Source organism: Staurois parvus, unplaced genomic scaffold, assembly GCF_062004578.1.
Source record: "Staurois parvus isolate SC_StPar_1 unplaced genomic scaffold, SC_StPar_1.0 ptg000168l, whole genome shotgun sequence".
NCBI classification, from domain to species: Eukaryota; Metazoa; Chordata; class Amphibia; order Anura; family Ranidae; genus Staurois; species Staurois parvus.
This window is the reverse complement of record NW_028317964.1, coordinates 915,521-940,559: the sequence shown is the minus strand read 5'-3', so window position 1 is coordinate 940,559 and position 25,039 is coordinate 915,521. Positions and strand designations below refer to the sequence as shown.

Here is a 25,039-nt window from a genome sequence, read left to right as displayed (position 1 = left end):
CCTCATCAACTATGGCTGTGTTGATGGGGGAATCAAACAGTTTTATTTCCTGCAGCCTGTGGTTACAGGAAAGAAAATTGCATCATTTATGGCTTGCCTTAGACATCGGAAAATCAATTGAAAGGGATAGCTTGCTGAACCTGTACATTGGATTTCTCAAGTTTAAGTCAAGGCTTCAGGCTATCACATTTCCAGGTCAACTACTGCTTGGACCCTAATGATTGGGCTTGACCTGCATTTGGGAGTATATAAGGGAATCTGTCTGGATAAGAATATGTGACCTGCCACTATTTATCATGGTGCATATTCCAGAACTGATATCATGACCCTTGCTTCACAATTTAGCAAGTCATGGACCCAATACAAGAAGTTGTATACATGGTGTGTACACTTGATAAGTACATACTTCTTCTAGGTCAGTGACTCACCAAGTAGTGAAGCTATGTTCAGGATGACAGATCTGGATCACGCACCTGTAAAAAACAGGTCAGCAATTTCAGTTTCCATATTTCAGTCTTGACGGGATTCTTTTAAAATTAGCAATTTTGCAAATCTCATTCTTACATTAGGAATTTCTGAGTGCCACTGATTCTGTTTAAAGGGGAACTTCAGTTCCTTTTTTTTTAAATTAAAAGTCAGCAGCTACATATACTTGGGTTTGATTATTGAAGAGTGCACAGTCTGGTGCAGCTCTGCATAGAAACCAATCAGCTTCCAGTTTTTTTTGTCAAACCTTAATTGAACAAGCTGAAGTTAGAAGCTGATTGGCTGCCATGCGCAGCTGCACCAGATTTGCACTGTTCACTTTTAGTAAGTTAACTCCACATAACTGCTGACTTTTAACAAAAAGACACTTACCTGTCCAGGGATGTCTTCACCCAGGTCAGTTCTTTGTTGAGCTTCAGATCCCTGGTGCTGTCATCTTGGATGTTGGAGCCAGTTGTGACTTCCTGATGTTATACAGCTTGCTCCCCACTGCCAATGCACAAGATCACGCTGCACTTTCACATTGGTCCCACAGCCTCCTGGGATGTGCAACATTTCCCAGGAGGTTGATGGTGGTCGGGGGAAGGTAAAGCTCCTGTAATTCATGTGGGAGATACCCACTCTCAGAAAATAATAGAAACTCATGAATATTGTTTCAGTCGGAGGAGGAGGAGGAGGATGAGTGGAACTTCCACTTTTAATTAAGTGTTCTTGCATGGCAAGACCACTTACTGTTATCTCACATATATATTCTTATTATTATAGCCAAATTTACCACCCTAACTCCTCCCACAGCTTTTACACTACAAAGACAGTAATATACTGAAACGTGCGGATTGTTCCCGATTGGTGTGCTATTACTTTGTGGAACGTTTTGCCAAATGGTTCATGAAATATCTGCGTTTTTGTGGTGAAATTGGTCCCATAGGAATGAATGGTGCAATGTTCAAAACTAGAGTGGGAGCTGACAAAAGCTAGAGTGTGAGATGAAAAATCAGGACATGATTTCTAAACTGCCATCACTCCCTCATTTGCAAGCCCACCTACACAAATCTTAAACATTCAGCTAACCCTGCTGCCACTAAAAATGTCCACGGCTAAGCCATAGTCCTCATAGTTTTCACAATATGACCATTTGTTTGCAACTCACGCCGCCCATTGACATTCATTGAAACTCCACTCTAGCCACCTCAAATTTAAAGGGCAATTTCTAAACTGCAACTGTGCCTTCATTTTTAATATTTTAGAGACATACTATGCATCAAAATGTAGGTCTGGGTCTTCTCACAATATAAAGCTCTTCACTGTAGGATTTACAGTGAAGTGAGCAAGTTGGAGCAGTTTGTTTTTAACCGCTCTTCTCTGCCCTTGCTGTAGAGTGAGTTGCCATAGGAACCCAGGTGTGTGAGCAGGCAGCAAAGTGACAAAAGCTACTCCGCCCACTCCAGTTGTAGACTACTGGTGGAGGCAAGAACACTTCACACAATTTCCCCAAAAATTTTAGATTTTCTAGTTTACAATTAGGTATAGTAAGACAAAGCATCTAATGCAACTGTTTGTGATTTACCAGGACCAACACAAATACCCCCTTGTCTCCAGAATATTTTTAATTAAATTGTTTATGTATCCATTATTACCCTAGTTTATTCAGATGTTTGGGAAGAATAAAATAAAAACTAGAAATAAAGTCCAAGATGAATGTACTCAGTAAAAACATGCGTGATTTAAGGAGTCATGTGGTTGTAAACCTCAGACATAAAATATGAACAAAGCATATCCCTCTCTAGTGTGTACTTGTCTCAATCCAGATCACTAAGTGTAATTTCTGTCTGCTGCCTCATTCCTCAAGTTTTTCTGACACTCAGAGAAAAATTATAACAGGGAGAGGGACCTCCATCAGATTTACAGCCTTGGCTCTGTTCCTGTGAGCTGTATGGAGTGGGTCCCTTTCCTCCAATCTGCTCTCAGAGCTCTCCTCACTGAGCTGCGTAAAGTGTAATTTCAGCTCTCTACCCCCTTTTCTCTGAACTCTGTGAACTGAGACAAGCTATATAAATTTATCACTTTGAACAGATGTAGAGCGGAGAAAGATGCAGATAAACAGGTACAACCTATGAAAAGGATTTGTGTCATCTCTGTATCACCTGAGGCCAGTCACTTCACTGGGTTATGTAAGGATTTCCAACGCCAAAAAAAAAAAAACTTTAACTTATTGGAATTTACCAATGTATAGATTTGGTGGCTGCCTTCTGGCCATACACTGGGCTGGCTCATTCTCTGATCCACAGGTGGTCCTCTCTCAGGGAAATATAAGCACACATTAGTATACAAAGAGACAACTTTGAATTAATGGTATGTACGGTTAAAATTAAAAAAAAAAAAAAAAAAAAAAGAAGAATAGAGAGGGGCAGTATTGAAATCCCTGTTAGCTTTGTATTGCTCCATTCAGATTATACCCCAAAGGGTAATGAGCAGTGGATAGTCCTTCCCACAGAATTGTGCAGAAACAAATACTTCAAATAATAGTAGGTCTGCAAGGAGAGCAGGGCTCAGGAGTTCATGTCACGCAGGGAACCGGACTCAGGAGTGCATACCATAGAGGGAACAGGGCTCAGGAATGCATATCACACAGGGAACAGGGCTCAGGAGTGCATATCTTACAGGGAACAGGGCTCAAAAGTGCATATCACACAGGGAACCGGACTCAGGAGTGCATATCATACAAGGAACAGGACTCAGGAGTGCATATCATAGAGGGAACGGGACTCAGGAGTGCATATCATACAGGGAACGGGACTCAGGAGGGCATATCATACAGGGAATGGGACTCAGGAGTGCATATCATACAGGGAACAGGACTCAGGAGTGCATATCATACAGGGAACAGGACTCAGGAGTGCATATCACACAGGGAACCGGACTCAGGAGTGCATATCTGTCTTGGAAATTCGCTTTTAATGAATTTCTCCTTACCGTGAGTACTCGTAGTTGGATGCGCAGAAATCCCCCATGAAGCTGTGCGAATCTCGCTTACCACGACTGCAGCTAAACTCCTCGATTCCTGCGCCTCCAACTGGGTTAGCTATCTCGAGATGTGGGGAAATGGAGCTCCAGTTACCTAGGAATGATCACATGACACTCTCAGGTTGCTGTTGGAATTCACATAGAGACTGGCTTCAGACTCAGCCCCCGGTTTTATTACACACACGCCCCCCCACATGAGTCAGGTCAATCCCCTTCCACAGAACAATGCATGGGGAGTGCCTATACACAGGATGTACATTCCGATTGGAGCGTAGCCTTTCCTCTTATCTATCACCAGTCCTCCCCTCCCTCCATGAGCTCTCTGAGGGAAGCAACCTTCCCCCTTTACACCAGTCCTTCCCTCCCCCCCATGAACTCTCTGAGGAGAGCAAACTTCCCATCCAATTAGCTCCTAGTGGTATGTAAATTCTCTGTACAAGCATCCCCTAGATTAAACAGTGCCAGTCTGTATCTGAATGGGCCCGATACGATCTTTATTAAAACACATCCATAAAGATACAGTTTCAGGTCGGTAATGGCTTATAAGATATACATGAGCTACACACGGAGTTCGCACTGCTTGGCGCCTTGCGGTACGAAGTCCATGTGGTACTATGCTGCTGATATGTGGATACAGGCCCGCGGCCTACCGCCGGCGGCTTTCGCATCGAATGCCGTCGTGGTATACACGCCGGTCTATAAGCGCAGATCCGCCATCTCATACATTACCGAGCTGAGTACTGTAATACATACATTGTAAATGCGCATGGCCCAATTGCAGCCTTCAGAGCTTTAATTAAGCCACACGAGAGACATATGAATAACACTAATATATGACACATTTAAAGTTCAACCTGTAAATACAAAATTTCCATGACATATCATAGAGGGAACAGGGCTCAGGGGTGCATATCATAGAGGGAACAGGGCTCAGGAGTGCATATCACACAGGGAACAGGACTCAGGAGTGCATATCATACAGGGAACAGGACTCAGGAGTGCATATCATAGAGGGAACAGGGCTCAGGAGTGCATATCACACAGGGAACAGGACTCAGGAGTGCATATCATACAGGGAACAGGACTCAGGAATGCATATCACACAGGGAACAGGACTCAGGAATGCATATCATAGAGAGAACAGGGCTCAGGAGTGCAAATCATACAGGGAACAGGACTCAGGAGGGCATATCATACAGGGAACAGGGCTCAGGAGTGCAAATCATAGAGGGAACAGGGCTCAGGAGTGCATATCATAGAGGGAACAGGGCTCAGGAGTGCATATCATAGAGGGAACAGGGTTTAGGAGTGCATATCATACAGGGAACCGGACTAAGGACTGCATACCGTAGAGGGAGCAGGGCTCAGGAGTGCATATCACACAGGGAACCGGATTCAGGAGTGCATATCATAGAGGGAACAGGACTCAGGAGTGCATATCATAGAGGGAACAGGGCTCAGGAGTGCATATCATACAGGGAACAGGGCTAAGGAGTGCATATCATACAGGGAACAGGGCTCAGGAGTGCATATCATACAGGGAACAGGGCTCAGGAGTGCATATCATAGAGGGATTAGGGCTCAGGAGTGCATATCATACAGGGAACAGGGCTCAGGAGGACATATTATACAGGGAACAGGGCTCAGGAGGGCATATCTTAGAGGGAACAGGGCTCAGGAGGGCATATCGTACAGGGAACAGGGCTCAGGAGGGCACAATGGTACAGGGAACAGGGCTCAGGAGGGCACATCGTACAGGGAACAGGGCTCAGGAGTGCACATCGTACAGGGAACAGGGCTCAGGCGTGCATATCATAGAGGGAACAGGGCTCAGGAGGGCATATCGTACAGGGAACAGGGCTCAGGAGTGCATATCAGACAGGGAACAGGGCTCAGGAGGGCATATCATAGAGGGAACAGGGCTCAGGAGGGCATATCGTACAGGGAACAGGGCTCAGGAGGGCATATCGTACAGGTAACAGGGCTCAGGAGGGCACATTGTACAGGGAACAGGGCTCAGGAGTGCACATCGTACAGGGAACAGGGCTCAGGAGTGCATATCATGCAGGGCTCAGGAGGGCATATCATACAGGGAACAGGGCTCAGGAGTGCATATCATACAGGGAACAGGGCTCAGGAGTGCATATCATACAGGGAACAGGGCTCAGGAGTGCATATCAGAGGGAACAGGGCTCAGGAGTGCATATCATAGAGGGATTAGGGCTCAGGAGTGCATATCATACAGGGAACAGGGCTCAGGAGGGCATATCTTAGAGGGAACAGGGCTGAGGAGTGCATATCAGACAGGGAACAGGGCTCAGGAGGGCATATCATACAGGGAACAGGGCTCAGGAGGGCACATCGTACAGGGAACAGGGCTCAGGAGGGCACATCGTACAGGAAACAGGGCTCAGCCGTGCACATCGTACAGGGAACAGGGCTCAGGAGTGCACATCGTACAGGGAACAGGGCTCAGGAGGGCACATCGTACAGGGAACAGGGTTCAGGAGGGCACATCGTACAGGGAACAGGGCTCAGGAGGGCATATCGTACAGGGAACAGGGCTCAGGAGGGCACATCGTACAGGGAACAGGGCTCAGGAGTGCACATCGTACAGGGAACAGGTCTCAGGAGGGCACATCGTACAGGGAACAGGGTTCAGGAGGGCACATCGTACAGGGAACAGGGCTCAGGAGTGCACATCGTACAGGGAACAGGGCTCAGGAGGGCATATCATAGAGGGAACAGGGCTCAGGAGGGCATATCATAGAGGGAACAGGACTCAGGAGGGCATTTCATACAGGGAATAGGGCTCAGGAGTGCACATCTTACAGGGAACAGGGCTCAGGAGTGCATATCATAGAGGGAACAGGGCTCAGGAGTGCATATCATACAGGGAACAGGGCTCAGGCGTGCATATCATACAGGGAACAAGACTCAGTCAGGAGTACATATCATACAGGGAGCATTGCTTAAGACTGCATATCGAACAAAGTACAGGGTTAAGGAGTGCATATTGTACAGCCTAGTGTAAAACCAAAAATTATCCTCCCTCTGTACAGAGCTCTCCCCTAACCACCCGGTACAGAGGTCTCCCATGAACCCCCCACACCAGTGCAGAGCTCAGACCCCGAAGAACCCATCTCAGCACAGTGATACCCTCTTTCCCAGTACAAAGTGACACACCGTGGAAGAGCAGCTAGTATTTACTTGACTACGGAGAGGTCCTCAATGTTGGCTGGGGGTGTGGCCCGCAGGAGGAGCCACTGCTGCTATGTCATGTGGATGATGCCCCACATGGAGGTACAGCTAACATAGAAAAAATGAGGAGTAATACAGGGTCCCTAACAGCATCTGCATGAAATTCTAGCTAAAACAGTGTACGCTCACCTTCTTTTGCGGCCGTAGTCACACCAATGTTGCATTACGGTATTCAAGCTGTGTGCAAAACAGTAATCCCTTGATCCAGGATATTTCATTGAGTCCTTCAAAAGATGTATTTTACTGAAGCAGTTCTAGAAAAAAAGATTGTATCTAAGTGTATCCGCTTAGCAAATAAAATACAAAGCTGACAAGGAGAGGTTCAACTCGAAGTATTACAAGGTGAAACATCCACAGCAATTAGCGCTTGAAATAACAAAGGAAACAAATTGCTTGTAAAAGGACACAATGGTCCAATGTATAAAATAATTATCTTTAATAACGCAACATGCTTCTGAGCACCGTTATCTCTTTCAGTTACGGAACGCGTTGAGTCCATTCCTTTTTTACAATTGTCTCCTCTAATCAGGGTGTTCTCTGCTCTTTGTCAAATCCTTAATTAACTCCTCTACTTATGTCTGCCTTTTCTGACTTACAGGCATGTCCTTTCCAGTGCCACTATACTCGCCTATGTATCTTTCAAACATTTAAAATCTATACAGAGTGCCACTCCTACTTGATACCCTGATTAACCCTCTTGGTTTTTTCGGACCTTTGTGCAGAAAATAGACCGCCCACACAAAATATTTGACAGTGTGAAATCGTGTGAGAAGTCGCACCCTATGATTGGCAATGGAAATGCTCTAATAGGTGCGACTCCAACTTCGTCAAGGTGGCACCAATTTTGTATTTCAATGGTTGTTATTAATTAATAACAATTAACACAGGGGCAACAAATCACACCCACGCAGGGGCTATCAATTGCACATAAAAAGTAGAAAATTAAAGAAATCAGTGCTCTAACACCAACAGGGCAAAAGATCGCCCACGCAGGGGCTCTCAATGGCACTTAAATAACAAAACATAAATATAACACTGATAATAACTCAGACTAAAGGCAACTATCCACTGCCACACCAAAAGCAAACAGAAAAAAAAAAAAGGGGGGGGGGGGAGGAAGGAGAAGTACGAAAGAAAAAAAAGATAACCAAATCAAGAGCAGGGATCCAAGAACGCCTATGCCGAAACAACATCACATCCCCAGACTAGCCGGGGGGAGCATGGGAAAGGTATATTGCAACCACGGCTCCCATATTTTCAAGAATTTACATTGGGAGTCGTTGCAGATACTCAACATCTGTTCATTGAGCATCATAGTGGTCATACTGTCCCGCACCCCCTGAAGAGGGACAAACGGGCTCTTCCAGGCCTGAGCAATTGTTCTAGAGGCCGACAAGGGTGGCACCAATTTTGAAAGTAGTTCCTGCACTACTTTTTGCAATTTCAGGTGCGACTTGCATAGACATCTGTGCATGAAGTCACACAGATGTTTTCCAGGTCGCACCTGAAGTCGCACTGACATCCGACTTTGAAATTGTGCGACTTCAAGTGAAGTCACACAGTTGCAAAGTCGGATCCAGTGTGAACCAGGGCTAATGCACCTTTCTGAGGAATACCACAATGCACAGGTGATTTTTTTAGTGGGCCTGTAGGGAGCCTAACTGTGGAAGTATTGATTTGTAAATGGGCTGTTATAGCTGTGAGATCTAGCAGTCTGGTCTAGCAGTCTCTTATAACCTGTCTTCAGTCTATGACTATCTCCTGAAGCATGTCCCTAGCCTCTAGCAATTATATACTGTATAACCACAGTTTCTGACCACTTCCTGTTGCATGGCTGCAGTCACTGACAATCTCTTGTAGCATGTCCTTAGTCCTCGATTATCTCCTGACATATATCTGCAGTCTCTGACAACTTTTGTTTTTAATTATATCTTTCATTAACTTTTTTCATTACAAAAACACATCAGTATACCATTTTCATCCAAAATACAAACATTTCACTAAGGTTTTCCATCCCAACCTCTCCTAACCCCCCCTCTCTGCTAACCCCCCCCCCCTTACAACTTACCCAAGGCCATATAACTCCTCCCATCTCTTTCCAACAGTCCAGACTGTGTCTATAAACCTTCTCCTCAGTACCCTCTTCCTTTTCTTACTATTCTTTCTTTCCCTCCAACCTTTCTTTTCCCTTTTCCTATTTCTGCTATGGTCTTACAAAATGTTCCCTTTTATTCTCCTACCTCAGATCAGATCCCTGGGATACCAACTACTTCCATATATTTCCCAGATGCCTTGAAGTCATACCATCTTCCCCATTCCTTTCTGAATTTTTCCATCTTACCTTCATCTATATGGTATAACTCCTCCATCTATGGTATAACTCCTCCATCTATAGTATAACTCCTTAATCTGACAACTTTTTGTTGGATTAATTATACCAAATACATTTTGTGCTCACCTAACTTCAACAATTTTAAAAGCTACGGTACTCAATCCTTAAATAAACTATGTTAAAATGCATAGTAGTGGTACATTGCACTGCTCACTGCTGCTGAACTGATCACTCAAGGCTGAGTTGCTGTGAGATAATCTCCTCTTTGATACTGAAAGTACTCAGCAGTCCATCCCACATGCATTACATCATTGACTTCACCAGGGGAGATGAATTCAATGACGTAACCTTCATGCTCTGATGAAGTCAGTGACGTAACACATAGGGTGGAGCACTGAGTCCTTTCACAGAGGAGAGGAGATGATCTTGCAGCAGCCCAGGTTTAAATGACCAGTTCCTGAGTTATCAGTCGGCTAGAATAGTGAGCTATGTCATGTACCTTTGCTTCTGTGCATTTTATTGATGAGCAGTTTTACATTGATTTTAATGTGAGTGCATTTCAATAATGTAAGCACTATGTCTTTTTTTTCTTGGAATTCCAATATTGGTTGTTCCCTTGAGCTGGCTGGCCTGAAAGGGAAATCATAATTCTCCAATATAGCCCATTCTGGCTACTTAAAGGGACCCTGCCAATTTGACCTATTATAATTTTAAGATCTATCGTCAAAGAGTTGTTGGTGGTGGAGGAACACTTTTTCACCTTATTTCCTTTGCTCAAGGTGAATATTTATCACTTTTGAAGGAACTATTTGTTTTACTTTTTTTTCATCATCCCAATTATTTTACACTGGTTTTTGAGTTAGTATTTTGTATGTGTTGTATGATTTAGTTATAAATCATCTAATTCCAATGTGTTAACATTGGATTAGATCACGCATTACTGAGCACATACTGTACATATCAAGTATTGTTTACAGTGGGGTACAACATTTGTAGTTTAAAAAGCCATTTGTAGGTTTACCTTCACTGAATAGTACATGAGGCTTCCTGTATTAAGTATGTTGAGCACCATTGTTCAAGATCAGTGGTCTCTAAACTTTCCAAACAAAGGGCCAGTGTACTGACCTTCAGACTTTAGGTGGGCCTGACTGTGGTCAGTGGGAGTAGAACAAATCCTGGCATCAGTGGGAGTAAACAGTGCTTTAGGCTTGGTGGTCAGTGGGAGTAAAATGATTACCCCATCATTGGTATCAGTGGGAGGAATAGTGCCCAATGGGCCAGATAAGGGCTAGCAAAAAGCCTCGTTAGTTTAGAGACCACTGGTTTAGATGAAAAGGTGAAAAGTAAATTACCTATCTTGTTTGGATTTATGCCAGTTTAAAAGTCATATATATACTCCACCTTTAGCTATGTCTGCCCATGCACTAGCTTATGTCTTTTTGTTTGTGTAAGATGATGGCTCTTGCCAGACAAACAAGGAATAAGAGCACAGAACAGGGTCAATAAAGGCATGGCAAAATATGATGGTTACCAATATTTCTATAATTTGTCCCTCCCCTTTTGAAATTCTTCCATGTCCTTGTCATTTAAAAAGTATACCTAACCTTTAGTGAGAACTCTGAACTTGATTAATGTACAGACAGATACCGCTTGTCACAGATATACCAACAACATATTACAATTTAACAGGATTAGAGATTAAATTAAATATGAAGGATTAGTAGAAATGTGATGCATACTAACAAGGACCAAAAACCATTCACATGTACTCATTGCTAAATTCCAATAATATGCATTATGGGTCCCTGCTGCAGTGCCTTTTGCATGACTACAAATTGTTTTGGCTGTAAAGTTTTTAAACCATTTATAAAATACATGAAAATACACTCACCAGCCACTTTATTAGGTACACCTGTTCAATTGCTTGGTAACACACATTTCTAATCAGATAGCAGCAACTCAATGCATTTATACATCTAGATGTGGTGAAGACGACTTGCTAATATTCAAAACAAGCATCAGAATTTGGAATAAAGGGGATTTAAGTGACTTTGAACGTCGCATGGTTATTGGTGCCAGACGGGCTGGTTTGTGTATTTCAAAACTGCTGCTCTACTGGGATTATCATGCACAACCATCTCTAGGGTTTACAGAGAATGGTCCAAAATAGAAAATATCTTGTTAGTGGACGTTATGTGGAAAAAAATGCCTTGATGTCAGAAGACAATGGGCAGACTGGTTTGAGATGATAGAAAGGCAACAGTAACTCATGTCACTATGGACCACAATCTCTGAGGTATCTTTACATCTTCTTGAATCTATGCTACGAAGAATTAGGGCAGTTCTGAAGGCAAAAGTGGGTCCAACCCAGTACTAGCAAGGGGTACCTAATAAAGTGGCTGGTGAGTGTAAATAGTACTTAAAACTGAAGCTAATATAATCTAATATATTGTTTGTGAAATGGTAAAAAAACTTACAGGATTTTAATGGATAAACTGACAAGATGTTGAGGAAGGAGCAGACATTCTGTATAACATTGTCCACAGATGGTGTTTCCTATCCACAAAGACAGGCCTGCATGTACAGCTAAATATTCTATGATGATTTGTGTGCTAACCAGATAAAATACAGACATTTCACTATGTTAGCAGTAATTGATGCTGCCTGCACAGCTGAAAAAACAGGAAAACTACACAGGTTTTATTGAAACTGAAACTGCCTCCAGGATTCCAAACCAGATATTGTATTGCTTTTCACTTATTAAAGATAGCAGGATTCCCTCAAATGGATACAGATATTGCTTAATATTTTTTTTTCTCCTAAAGTAGAACTACAATGCCCAGTACTGTTTAAATACAATAATTTATTATTTGCCCATGTATTGTGTACTGGAGAAACCCGACTCATACGCATTACATATGTATAAGCATCTGTTGCTAAGTCACATGACTGTTGGGTCCAACGAAGACCTCATACAGGCACTTAGAATTCACCTGACATTGCAGAATTCCCATCACCAGCATCATAATGATGCTAAAAGTGTGTGCTTTATGCCTCACGTACATTAGAGGAACAGAATTTCGGTCACATCAATGATTTTCAACACCAGAAGGTTTACACAATATGGACAATGATTTCAACAATGATTTACCTAAATCATGCATGGGTGATTACTGTTCCACTTTATACTTAAAGTATATGTGGACCTTCACCTTATATAACAGCCCATTCAGTTTAGAATATGTATACACTTTTTATATAGCATTATAAATACCATTTTTATCACATACTCTCTGTTCCCAGCTGCATAAGGGGCTTGGAGAGGTGGGGGTGTAGAAACAGCAGCACACTAATCTTCCTAGCAAATGGCTGTGCAGAGGAAAGTGTCAGCACAAGTCTTTGTCATCGGAGGGCAGGTAGGCTATTCTGCCAGCACATGTATAGGAAATAGAGCATTGCCCGGTCTACTACCCCCGAGGCAGCGTGCAGTCAGTGCATTGGCTTGTGGTGTCTTCCTTACACCCGAACACAACATAGAAAAAGGAGGAAGCAGGCAACTCAGTCTTCTGAAAGTAATAATTTGTTTATTGTAGGTGAAGTACAGATAACACAGCAGGGGTGCTCAACCTTTTGAAGAGCGAGGGTCACTTAAGTGAACCGGTCACGAGCCACAATGAGTAAAAATGGTTCAGAATTTCATATTTTTTATTTTGAATAGCATAATGAACATTTTCCTCCTGCATCCACTTATTGCTGGCTGGAAGGAAAGGGGGAGAAGCCGGCTTTCAGCGGTTGCAAGAAGAAAGTAAAGAGGATCGGTTCCTGTGTATGCCGCCTCTCCTGTCCAAGTGAAAAACAGAATGTGACAGGGAGGACAGTACACCAGTGGTTGGGGGGTTGTAAAAACACCTCCCAACTATGGGGTTTTATTGCCCCCTCAAACAGAAAATGTAAATGAGCCCTAAATGTCCTGAACCCCTATAAGGCTGCTTTCACACTGATGCGTTGCAGTTTACCCACACAGTTCAGTGCACCTGCTGGTTAGCTGTCCTTTGCTACAGACTTCTATTATATCTTGCGGGTGTAAGGCAATTTCAGAAAGCACCTCAAACCCACAGGATAAGTGTGCTTCCCTGAATTGACATCGAGGGCCACATGAAAGTGCTCACAGGTTGAGCACCCCTGTAATACAGAGTCTTCCGCATTTTGACCAGTTGCCTAAGTCAGAGCCATAGCTATGACTAAGGCTACAGGCCGAAATGCGCAAGCTTCTGTATTATCTGTACTTCACCTGCAATAAACAAATTATTATTTTCGAAAGATTGAGTTGACAGCTTCCACTCTTTTCCATGTTATGCTACCTGCACAGCCAGAAAACTGACCATGCTAGGATGTATGTGCTTCCATGCCTAGTGTGATCAGTTTGAAATAGGAAAACAGGGGGACTGGCAGCATCGCCAGGTATTTCACACAAAGGTAGCCATACATAAAGAACAGGATCCTTTTTCACAAATGTATGGTACCACAAACATATATCTGGAATATGAAATATATAATCTTCACTGTGTGTTCACCTCTCAGGACCTGTGAGTGCTGGTTTCTCTTTTGAACTACACTATTTTGCCAAAGGTATTGGGACGCCTGCCTTTACACGCACATTAACTTTAATGGAATCCCAGTCTTAGTCTGTAGGGTTCAATATTGAGTTGGCCCGCCCTTTGCAGATATAACAGCTTCAACTCTTCTGGGAAGGCCGTCCACAAGGTTTAGGAGTGTGTCTATGGGAAGGTTTGACCATTCTTCCAGAAGCACATTTGTGAGGTCAGGCACTGATGCCGGACGAGAAGGTCTCTGCTCTAATTCATCCCAAAGGTGTTCTATCGGTTTGAAGTCAGGACTCTGTGCAGGCCATTCAATTTCCTCCATCCCAATCTCACTCATCCATATGCGCTGACCTCGCTCTGTCATTGTACGTGGCCTACCACTTCATGGCTGAGTTGCTGCTGTTCCCAGTTGCTTCCACTTTGTTATAATCCCTATAACAGTTGACCGTGGAATATTAAGTAGCAAAGAAATGTCATGAATGGACTTATTGCATAGGAAGCAACCTATCACGGTTCCACGTTTGAATTCACTGAGCTCCTGAGAGCGACCCATTCTTTCACAAATGTTTGTAGAAGCAGTCTGCATGCCTAGGTGCTTGATTCTATACACCTGTGGCCATGTAGGTGATTGGAACACCTGAATCCAATGATTTGGAGGAGTGTCCCAATACTTTTGGCAATATGTATATATACTACAGACTTTGCTGCACACCCAGGCTCATTTTTTTATCTCTATTATGTGTGCAGTGACCACCACTGGATTATGAGGAATAGGAAATGTAGGGGTAACATTCTTTACTGGAAACATGATATATTCTCTTAGACACTTTTCCTTCACATCCCTTATTATGGAATCATATTTTTTATTTTATTACCTTTGATTTTTTGCTATGTTTGACATAAAATATATACTGAAAGTATGACCAATACAAAAGCATCTTAAGGAATTAGTCATTCTGTTTGGTATGATAACATTTATTGTATTTATGACATTAATGATAGTTGAAGGAATTCTAAGTTTCTTGGACACTTCCAGGTTCGTTTTGATAGGTTGTAAATCAAACTAATTCTTTTCAAACTAATTCAGAACAACCAATCAGATCTAAGTTTATTTTATACAAATTTATAAACCTAGATTGAATGCTATAGCTTCTTACGTTTTGCATGACTTTATATGAATAAATCCATTGGCACTGTATAAAAATTTCTAGCAGGTGCACAACTAAAGTTTGCCTCATGGAGGCAAGGAGATCTGCCTTTAACTAAAATAAAAGATAAACATGTACAAGATGCATCCATCTGCTTAAAACAAATATATTTGATGTGAATTTGTACTGTGGAAGCTATGCCCAGAAAAGACCAGTGGAGAGTAAACGACTAGCCACCAGCATTGCCTGTAGGATCCCTGCAGCTGACCTTTTCCCCAATCCAAACTGGATTACCATGCCTTGTTCCACACTGTATTTTAGTGTGGGGACAGCCATCTTCGTAGGAGGTGCAGAGCTTTGGTTCTTTGGTAGAAGCATAGATATCCTCACATTGCAGGTCCTCAGGTACAGCTTCTTCTCCAGCAAGGAGAACAGTTATCAGCACAGTAGTGACCACCAAATCCCACTCTAAATCTTCTTAAGCTAGTAGTCAGAGACACTGCCTTAGATGATCACACTGCAGATATAACACTGTTAGGCTACAGAACATATCAAGATGAGCATTAGGATTTTTGAGGAGAAATTCATAGGAAATTTGTACTGTAGGCTCTCTTAAATTCACATACAATGAAGCACATACAACCAATTAACTATTCAATGAACTGTGAGTATATTTTTTTTGTGCCATCTTCTGCTACCTTTTTCCTATAATATGTTTCAGTGGCTATTTTGAAAATATGAAATAAGCATAAAAAATAGCATTTATTTTTGTGTTTGTTAATTAAAAATGTTTCCAGATAACACAAATTTTCTGTACTTAACACTGATTCCTTGCTGGAAACTTGGGGTCCATGCTCTGAAAACCTAGGTTCCAGGCTCTGTGTTAGCACTGTGAAACATTTTCTTCTCCTGGTTCAAAGCACTATGAAGAAAATGGAAGCTAGTCTTCACCAGGCAAAGAAACTGGCCCACAAATTTCACATGTGCAGTGCTCCACGAAATGATATGCAAATATAGAACAGAAAGCAGTCATTATTAAAACTTTTTGTAAGTGTTTGACGCTTTACCTCCTGGAAGCTTATTGTTGCTGTAGAAATTAAAACATGCAGCTGCATAAAGAACTGGATTAAAATGGAAGCTCTAGAGTAGCCATTCTCAATAATTGTAACAATGAGGAACCCCTGAAATAACTTTCCACTCTCAGGGAATCCCTGTCAAATATTGCTATATACAATTCACAGTACATATGTGTGATGACTGGGAAGAATGTTCCTTATATTTGTGGCCATTGGGAAGAATCCCACACTTAAAGAAAGTTAAAAGGATCATTGGTGTCGGCGGTTACTCGTTTGAGAGGGAGAAATTGCTCATTGCTCAAGGAACCCCAACAACCTTTGGAGGAACTGTAGGGTTCCAAGGAACCTTGGCTGAGAAAGGCTACTCCAGAAGAATGGTGATGGACTAAGGTTTTAAACAGTGCAGCCTAGAGTTCAAAGGGTTTTTCGTTTTTTTAATGTTTAAAAAATCACATACATATTGGCATTACCAAATCTTTTGTGGATAATCAGATGACTGACACAAACATACACGTGTCTATTTCAATAGACATATAACTCAACATTGTGGTGCGAGGGGCAACCTTTAGCACCACATCCTAAAAACTAAACCACAGATGTCCAAGGTGTGGATCAATTCTGGAAGTTCTAACAGTGGATAAAGGCTTTGGCTTTCTCCTAAAATGTTAGAGACACCTGGTGGAGGCCATCTATGGAAGCCAACATCACACCTGAGGAATAACCAGCTTCACCAAAAATATAAATATAAGGTCCCAATGTACAGTTTTATAGATACCTTGGGGACTTTGAGGTTGTTGGTTCTGCACTTACTACCTCCTCCTGTTAGCTTTACACAGGGGAAATGTCTCCATTATGTTGTTGGTACAGCTGTGATCCCATTGGGCGGCTCTAACAGGTTACTGTTGTTTATTATATTGCCTCTTTCTTCTGAGGATGCGGATAGTGAAATGTGTTGAGAACACATCCACTGCCCCTACATGCTATATACAGTGGGTATGGAATAGAATCACCCCCCTTTTAAAATAATCACATTTTGTTGCTCTGCAATCTGAAATGAAGACAGACAGTTTTTGTTTTATCCAGCTGTATTTACATCCTAGTGAAAGATGTAACACCAGCATGTCAGAAAAAAAATAAAACAAAACAAAAACAGAATCAATGAGTTGGAAAAAGGATTACCCCCTCCTAAACGTGACTTTTAAACTCAATCAGGTATAGTTAATTTGAGCCCTGCTTCTACATAGTTAATCACCTTCTCAATGGCACACAAAACTATTTGACTTTCAACTTTGATCACCTGGAATCATTTTAAATAGCTCAGCATGAAAAAGATTTCCTGGAGCATTTCAGTCCCTAGTAGTGCGACTGAAGCAAACTGTCAACTATGGGTGGCAAAGAACTGTCAGAAGATCTGCAGGATAAAGTTTTGGACAGGCACAAGTCAGAAGATGAATACAAACAAAATTCAAAGGCTTTATCAATGCCTAGAAGCACAGTGAAATCTATTATTAAGAAATGGAAGGTATTTGGTACAACACAGACCCTCCCTGGATCAGGACGTTGCAAACTGGGTGAAATAGCCAGGAGGAAACTGGTCAGTGAAACTATCAAGAGGCCTACAGCAACTCTGGAGCAGTTGCAGGAATTTATGACAAAGAGTGGTCATTTGTTAACAAAATCACAAATTCTCAACAAAAGAGTGTTGTATATGGAGAGGGTTGCAAAATAAAGCTGTTCCTCAAGACAGGCCACATGCAGTCACAATTGAGCTTTGCCAAAACGCACTTTGAAGAGAGGTCACATGGAAAAAGGTGTTCTGGACAGATAAGGAGATGGTAATATTCTGTTAAGGGGGTGTTTCTCTGCAGCAGCGACTAGAGCACTTGTCAGAAAGGAAAATCGGATGGGGCAAAATACCATCAAATTCTTGAGGAAAATCTGCTGCCCTCTTCCAGAAAGTTGTCAATGTGAAAAAGGTTTACCTTCCAACCTGACAATGCCCCAAAGTACACAGCAAAAATGAGCACACAGTGGTTGAAGGAGAAACAGGTGAATGTCCTTGCATGGCCTAGTCAGAGCCCAGACTTAAACCCCATTGAAAATCTGTGGAATGACTTGAAGACTGCAGTCCACAAACTGTCACCATCAAATTCATTTAAATGAACTTGAGCAGTTCTGCAAAGAAGGGTGGGCAAATATTGCAAGGTCAAGATGTGAAAAATAATAGAGACATATCCCAACAGACTAAAGGATGGAATTAAAGCAAAATAAGGTTGAACAAAATACTGACACAAGGGCTGATCCTTTTTCCAACTCAATGATTCTGTTTTTGATTTTTTTTTTTCCTGACATGTTGGTGTTATATCTTTCACTTGGATGTTATAAGTTGCACGAGTAAACACAGCTGAATAAAACAAAAACAGTGTCTGGCTTCAATTCGGGCTGCAACGGAACAAAATGTTATCATTTTAAAGGGGGTGGTTATTTTCTATACCCACTGTATGTGCTGGAAACTTGTAGAAGAAATAAAATCGTTTTACTGTTATGATATATAAAGTGTGGAGTATGCAGCCATGTAATTTTGGGTGGCTGAAAGGCAAAATAAATGATCAAACCGCCACTTTTAGAATGTTTGTATAACAAAAAATTTGATCTGGCAATTACAGTGAAATGTAAGTGGAAGTTGGAATGGAAATTAAATGTTAATAGTTGTTTGTGAATAAATATATGCAGTTGTAGTAAAGAACAATTGTGCTATTATATCTTATAGTCTGTAACTCATGTTTGGCACCTTAAAGTGGAACTTCACTCTCTTAATCAACATGGACTATTTTTAATCCTAATGCTGCTAGCTTTAGTAAATGGATAGGAAAGTACTGTATATCATATTTACTTGTTTTGAACTTTTTTTTTTTTACATTTCTTCAGTTACCTCCTGGTTTCCATGCCTAAGCAAATTATGTCACACATCCCAGGAGTCTTCAGGAGGGGAGGGAGGGTTCGCATATCAGCCAATGCCTGAGCTAAGGGCAGATGGATTCCAGAAAGTAAATGCTACATGAATCACCTGTTCTTACTGAAAATTGACCACTGCCAGAAATGCCTGTGGGAGTTTTTCAAAATGGTTTCTCAACAAAATAAAGCATGGAGGCATGGATGAATGGGAGAGTTTGCTTTGAAAATAACAATAAATTAAATAGTACTTTTGATTTGTGGTGCCCAGATGCAGTGCAGTTCCACTTTAAAGTCCTTAACTAAGGGATTTAGTAGACAACAAATGGATTTTGTTTCCAAAAAGAATGGGTGATTAGCGTGACCTTTAAACAAGATTTGTATTCAAACAACAAATACTGAATGGTTTAATAGGGAGTGAAAATCAAAACTGTCATCATGTGATTATTTGTATACACACCTACTAGCTGGTGAATAGGCATCATTGACTAGAATGGTAAGTTGTTGCAGTGCTACGTGGGGAGCCCCCAAAACTTTGGCATCTACAGTATGCAGACACATATAGGGAGTTAGTGTAAAGTGAACCTGTGCCCATATCATGCACACTAAAGTATTTACACATTTTGAACAATCATGTAAAACACTTTAAAACAAGCCCTCATTCATCCCTGTTTGTTTAAGCATTGTGGCGCAATTTCATTTTCAAAGTTCACAGTTATTGAATTCTTAGCATTTTTATGGAGAACAATCTAATGTAACACACAGCAGGTGTTTCTAAGCTAAGGACTAAAATGCCATTCTAGAGTCTTTGTTGTGATCTTTTTGGTTAATTGAGAGTAAATTAAGAGTTGCTTTAACACAGAGGTATGCAACCTTTGAGAGGTGGAGATCTACCTGAACAACATAAAAGAGATCAAAGATCACCGGGGTTCAGCGTCATGTTAAAAAAAATTTAACTAGCAAGGCCTAACAAAATAGCAAGGAAAATATAGACCATACAATAAAACAAATGTCATTGTAAAAATACGAACTTAGCTTACCTCAAAAATGGACAGTGTCAGTCAGTAGGGCAGTGGACAGTGTCAGTAAAGCAGTGGATGGTGTCAATAGGGCAGAGGTTGTTGTCAGACTGTAGAGCAGTGGATGGGGTCAATAGAGCAGTGGATAGTGTCAGTAGGGCAAAGGTTGGTGTTAATAGGGCAGTGGATGGTGTCAGTAGGGCAGTAGATGGTGTCAGTAGAGCAGTGGACAGTGTCAGTAGGGCAAAGGTTGGTGTCAGTAGGGCAGTGGATGGGGTCAGTAGGGCAGTAGATGGTGTCAGTAGAGCAGTGGACAGTGTCAGTAGGGCCAAGGTTGGTGTCAGTAGGGCAGTGGATGGGGTCAGTAGGGCAAAGGTTGGTGTCAGTAGAGCAGTGGACAGTGTCAGTAGGGCAAAGGTTGGTGTCAGTAGGGCAGTGGATGGTTTCAATTGTTTTTATCTTTTAATATTTTTCACAATTTTTTTAGGAGCCCTGTTGAAAGGGGAGCACTTGCGGGAAGGGCCAGGCAGCAGAAAAAAAGGAGGAACAAGGGTGGAAGGGGCAGCTGGGGGGGGGGGGGCTAGGACTGATCCTCTGGATATCCCTCCTGCAGCAGCTGTACACTGCTGGGAAGGTGAGGAGGAAATGCTAGCTTTCAGCTTTTCCTGGAGGACAATAAAGGGAATCATCGGAAGGCAGGTATTTTAAAAATCTGAACTCTCAGCAATTGGCTGGGGATTGGGATTTTTCTGCCCCCCCAGCTACCCGGTGCCCTAAAGTGGCTGTCTAAAGTGGCTGCCAGTTGCTGAGGGGGGAGGGGACCAGAGGTCACTGCTATGAAGGAAAGGGGGGGGGCAGATGACACTACTGTTGGGGGGGTGAAAAGCCACCCAGGAAATATACGACAAGAAAAGTCATTGGTCAGTATGCTTTAAGCCTTATTCAGATCTTTGGAGGCCAATGCATTGACGTGATATTTTGTGCACTGACATCCATAGTGTTAAGACCTTCATTTTGAATAGGCTGCCAATGCATGGCAACAGCCCACAAACATACATGACCCTTCTTTTAAACACTGGGCACCATAAAGCATGGCCTGTGCATTGTGGTGCCCTGCTGTTCAAGTTCATGGCCATTACTGTAGATATGCATGGGGGTGCTATTCTTAAAGAAAGTCATACTACAACCACCCTGCCGTTTGTGTGTTACTGTACTTTGTGCAATGCAAAGGTCTGAAGTAGCCCTTAATATTGTGTCTACATTTTTAGTCTTTTTTACAGAAGATCATGTCAAATACATTATTATGTGTTTTGTATAAATACAGAGAAATTGTGATAGTAAATTACTTTTATTTTAATCATAGATGCCTGTTGACTGAAAGGGAAAACTATCTATAACTATACCCCTGCCTAAATAATATCTACTCAAAAACAGGACACATAAAATCCAGTCATAGGAGCTTTTTACAATACTTCTTGCACATCACATGATATGGAAATTCAAGTGTGAGACTTAAAACTGGACTCCAATTTTGGCGACAAATGTAAAGATGAATAGCTATGCCCAGGGCTTTTTTTTCCTCAGAGAATAGGTGGAGGAACTCAACCCTTCTGAGTCACCCTTTGTCTCCACCCCTTACCCACCTCTGAGCACTGTCCCTTGGTTCCACCCCCTACCCACCTCCTAGTACCGCCCCTTTTAGAGGATACAGAACCAAGTATCCATTTGTAGCACCAAGTAATTTGTATGGAGCTGGTTAATGATAAGAAAAGCAGTAAACTTGATCCACTACAGCCAGCAACAATAGACCCCCCCCAGCAACAATGGATTTCCTGCAACAAAGACCCCCCCCTCCCAGCATCAATAGATTCACCCCAGCAACAATCGACCCTTCCTAGCAACAATAGATTTTCCAGGAGCCAGCATCCATAGACCCTCCAGCAGCCTGCAACAATAGACCCCTCTCTCATCAGTAGATCCTTTCCATCATCAATTGACCCCCGAGGAATATAAGACCCCTCCAGCAACAACAACACCGCCCCCCCCCCAGTAACAATAGATACCCTCAGCAACATTGGATTCCCTGCAAGAACAATATATCCCCAGCAATAATAGACCTTTGGCGGGAACAATAGATCCCCCAGTAGCCCCCCTCAATAGACCCTAGAGCACACTCCAGCACCCCTTGGCATTACATAAATTAAGTGCTGGAGGTGCCGGAACATGCCCAAGTAAACTGCTGTCAGTCTTTCGGTTCAATGACAGCCAACATCATCCAACCTCTTTCTTGTGGGTGTATTGTGGTTTTTCTTTAAGATCTGAGGGGACCTCATGGAACGGGATGATTGCTAAAGAGGATGGGGTGAAGAAAGATGGAATTTAGCTTTTAGCCATACTGCTGGCTTAAGCTAAAGTTCATAAATCACATATATACTCAGGGACTTTTCTTTCCAGGTACATATTGATGGGGCCTTTTCCTTTAGTCTCCTAGTTAAAGAAGACAATTGATATTTATTTATTTATGACAGAAAATTTTTAATTGATACAGTATGATAGAATACTCAATTAGTGGAAATCCAAGGATGGCATTCTATTTTCTTATTTAGTTTATGATTTTGTATCTTAACATGAAATTACTCTTGTTAATGATTTGCTGAGTTTAGTCAAGCATTGTCTGTTGGTAGCCTTTGTATAGATGTAAATTTCTCAAGTGTTTACAGCTGGGAAGATAATATTCTTGCATTAGGTGTACAGAATGCAAGTGCTGTGTGGGAGGAAAATTACAAACTGATTTGGAAGTAAAATGAATAACATGTTTTTTCTTCATTTGAATGGCTTTTCTTCACATACTTTACACAAATGTGTTTCATTCCCAGTAATGTATTATTCGTGAATGAAAACATCATTGAAGCAAACAAGTGACAGGGTTAATTGTCAGTTTTCTTTTCTGTAGTATCCAAAATAATATTGGTATATCAATATTTTCCATAGGCCAAAGAACTCTACAGCATCAAAGCGATGTCCTAGAGACAGTGATCTTGGTGAATCCCAATGCAGAAAGCATTGTTCATGAGGTACTATTTCTGATATATACAGTATATATATATACACTGCTGAAATTACGCATATGCATTAGATTGTATGGATACTTTCCAAGAACGCATGATTCATAATTTGTCTTTTGGGTTAAACATTGGTTCATAGCGGCCATCCAACAGCCAGGATTGCTGCTGTAATTAAAAAGTCTAAATGCATGTATCGTCAATGCAGTTGTGCTAGGCCAACCTTGCAGTAGACATAAAAAGCCAGCTTCAGAGCCCAGTTTTTTTATTCTTTGGGAGTTCTAATAACAATGTACAGTAAATGTATAAAACATATTTAAATATGTCTCCAGTGATATCCATCAAGAATATAAATGTCATATCTTATATATGAACTTGTACTGTATATCGTATAGAGGGGCCCAAGCCTTTGGAGAAAATGTGAAAATGTTAGAGACACCATCAGTTTTTTTGGGGGCTATTTCTGTCCATATTGGAGCGATTTCTCCAGACGTTTAGATGTGGTACAGCAGAAGAGGAGAGACCCAAAAAGTCATTGTCGTGACTGGAACAAGCCTTGAGAGGACATCTCCTAAACAGATGTGCTTGTTCCTGTGTATAAGTATTCTCAGTTTGGAGAAATTTCTTCACACTCATTGTCATGTCGAGAGGAAACAAATGTAGAGCGAATCTCTGCAATTTGGGTAAAAGCAAAAAAATGTGAGAGATTCTACCACTTCCTCCACTAAACAAAAAAATCCTGATGTTTAGCCTGAAAATCTAACCTGGAATGTAACTACACTATACTGAGCTCTGATAAACAATGTGCACAAGGATGCCATTTATATCTGATTGTTAAATGATAGGTTCACCACCTTTGGGAGCATATTACATATTCCACCCTTTTTTTAGGTTCCTGATCCTGCAGCCTCTGCCCCCCTCCCCCACCATATTAGAAGTATGAGGAGAAGTTCCCTGTACAAGCTGTCACTTTTTAAAAACAGTGCATCATGTGGGACTCCGCCCACATGCCCACGTCATTCGTTCACATTGTTCTGTGAATGAATGAACTACAAGTCCCAACAGCCTTAGCAGCTGTCGGCTTGTAGTTCTCAATGAACTATCATGGCACTGTGGAATGCCGTGGTAGTTCATTGAATCTTCCTGTCAGTGTATCAGCTTGCCCATACATTCCATATAGGCAAGCAGATATACTGACAGGTTCTGGGAGACCTGCATGGCATCAGCCATCTACTGATCACTGGTGCAATACTTTCCAGGCTCCTGCAACCAAAAATAATAAATTCACATTTTTTTTTACCTGTAAAAAATGGGTCTTTATTATTTTTGGTCAAAAGGTGAACTTATCCTTTAAATATTAAAGCATCAATATTTCTAGAACAAAAATGGTACTGGTAACATTCACATCTTGGTCTGTATATGTATCCACTGCTGTGTATAAACAGAGACATTTTCCTTTTTTTTACTGCGTTGTGCAGTCTTTAGCTCTGTGTCGGCTGATAAGGGAAAACGGGCAAGAGACATATATGTTGTCAGTCTGAAGGGAAAAGTTCACTGGTTCTTCAACGTGTATTAGATTGTTTTGCTTTGAACATTGCTAAATGTGTTTTGAATTCTATTTTTAGTTACGCTCCTTGATCACAGATCCTTCGGCCTACAAACTACTCATCTTAAGTGGTCAGTGTTCAGACCAAGAAGGAGATTTAATTCTACAAAGTGGTACTTTTCCCCTCCGAAGACTTGGAGAGGTGTTCAATGACCCAGAGGTTTGTCAAAAATCATTAATTAAATTATGTAAATCTGTTTTACTTATCTGCCATCAGCTTTTCTTTTTAGAGCTGGCATAGTGCCACACTGGTTAGACTTTTTGTACTAGGTTTACTTTTGGTTTATATATAAACTTCTTTCAGTTTAAAAGATCTGTCAACTTAAAACTTGATATGTTAAAGGTTCAGTGTCGTCGTGGAGTGATATATATCATATACAGTATAGAAGTCCTTTTGTCATAATTCCTGACTCTTTTGCTTTCTATCGGGGGGGGGGGGGAGCTATAGAAGTTACTGCCCTATTTTGCA

The 25,039-nt window shown here is 41.7% G+C and overlaps 1 protein-coding gene across 1 annotated transcript in view; it reads left to right on the top strand.

The window, feature by feature from the left end:
* Positions 1–25,039, top strand: part of MAP1A (microtubule associated protein 1A) — a 228,449-nt gene that overhangs the window by 178,577 nt on the left and 24,833 nt on the right. Inside the window, exons 3-4 of the mRNA XM_089676391.1 lie at positions 22,894–22,976; positions 24,590–24,730. Coding sequence (XP_089532517.1) covers positions 22,894–22,976; positions 24,590–24,730 — 224 coding nt within the window. The remainder of the gene's footprint in view (positions 1–22,893; positions 22,977–24,589; positions 24,731–25,039) is intronic.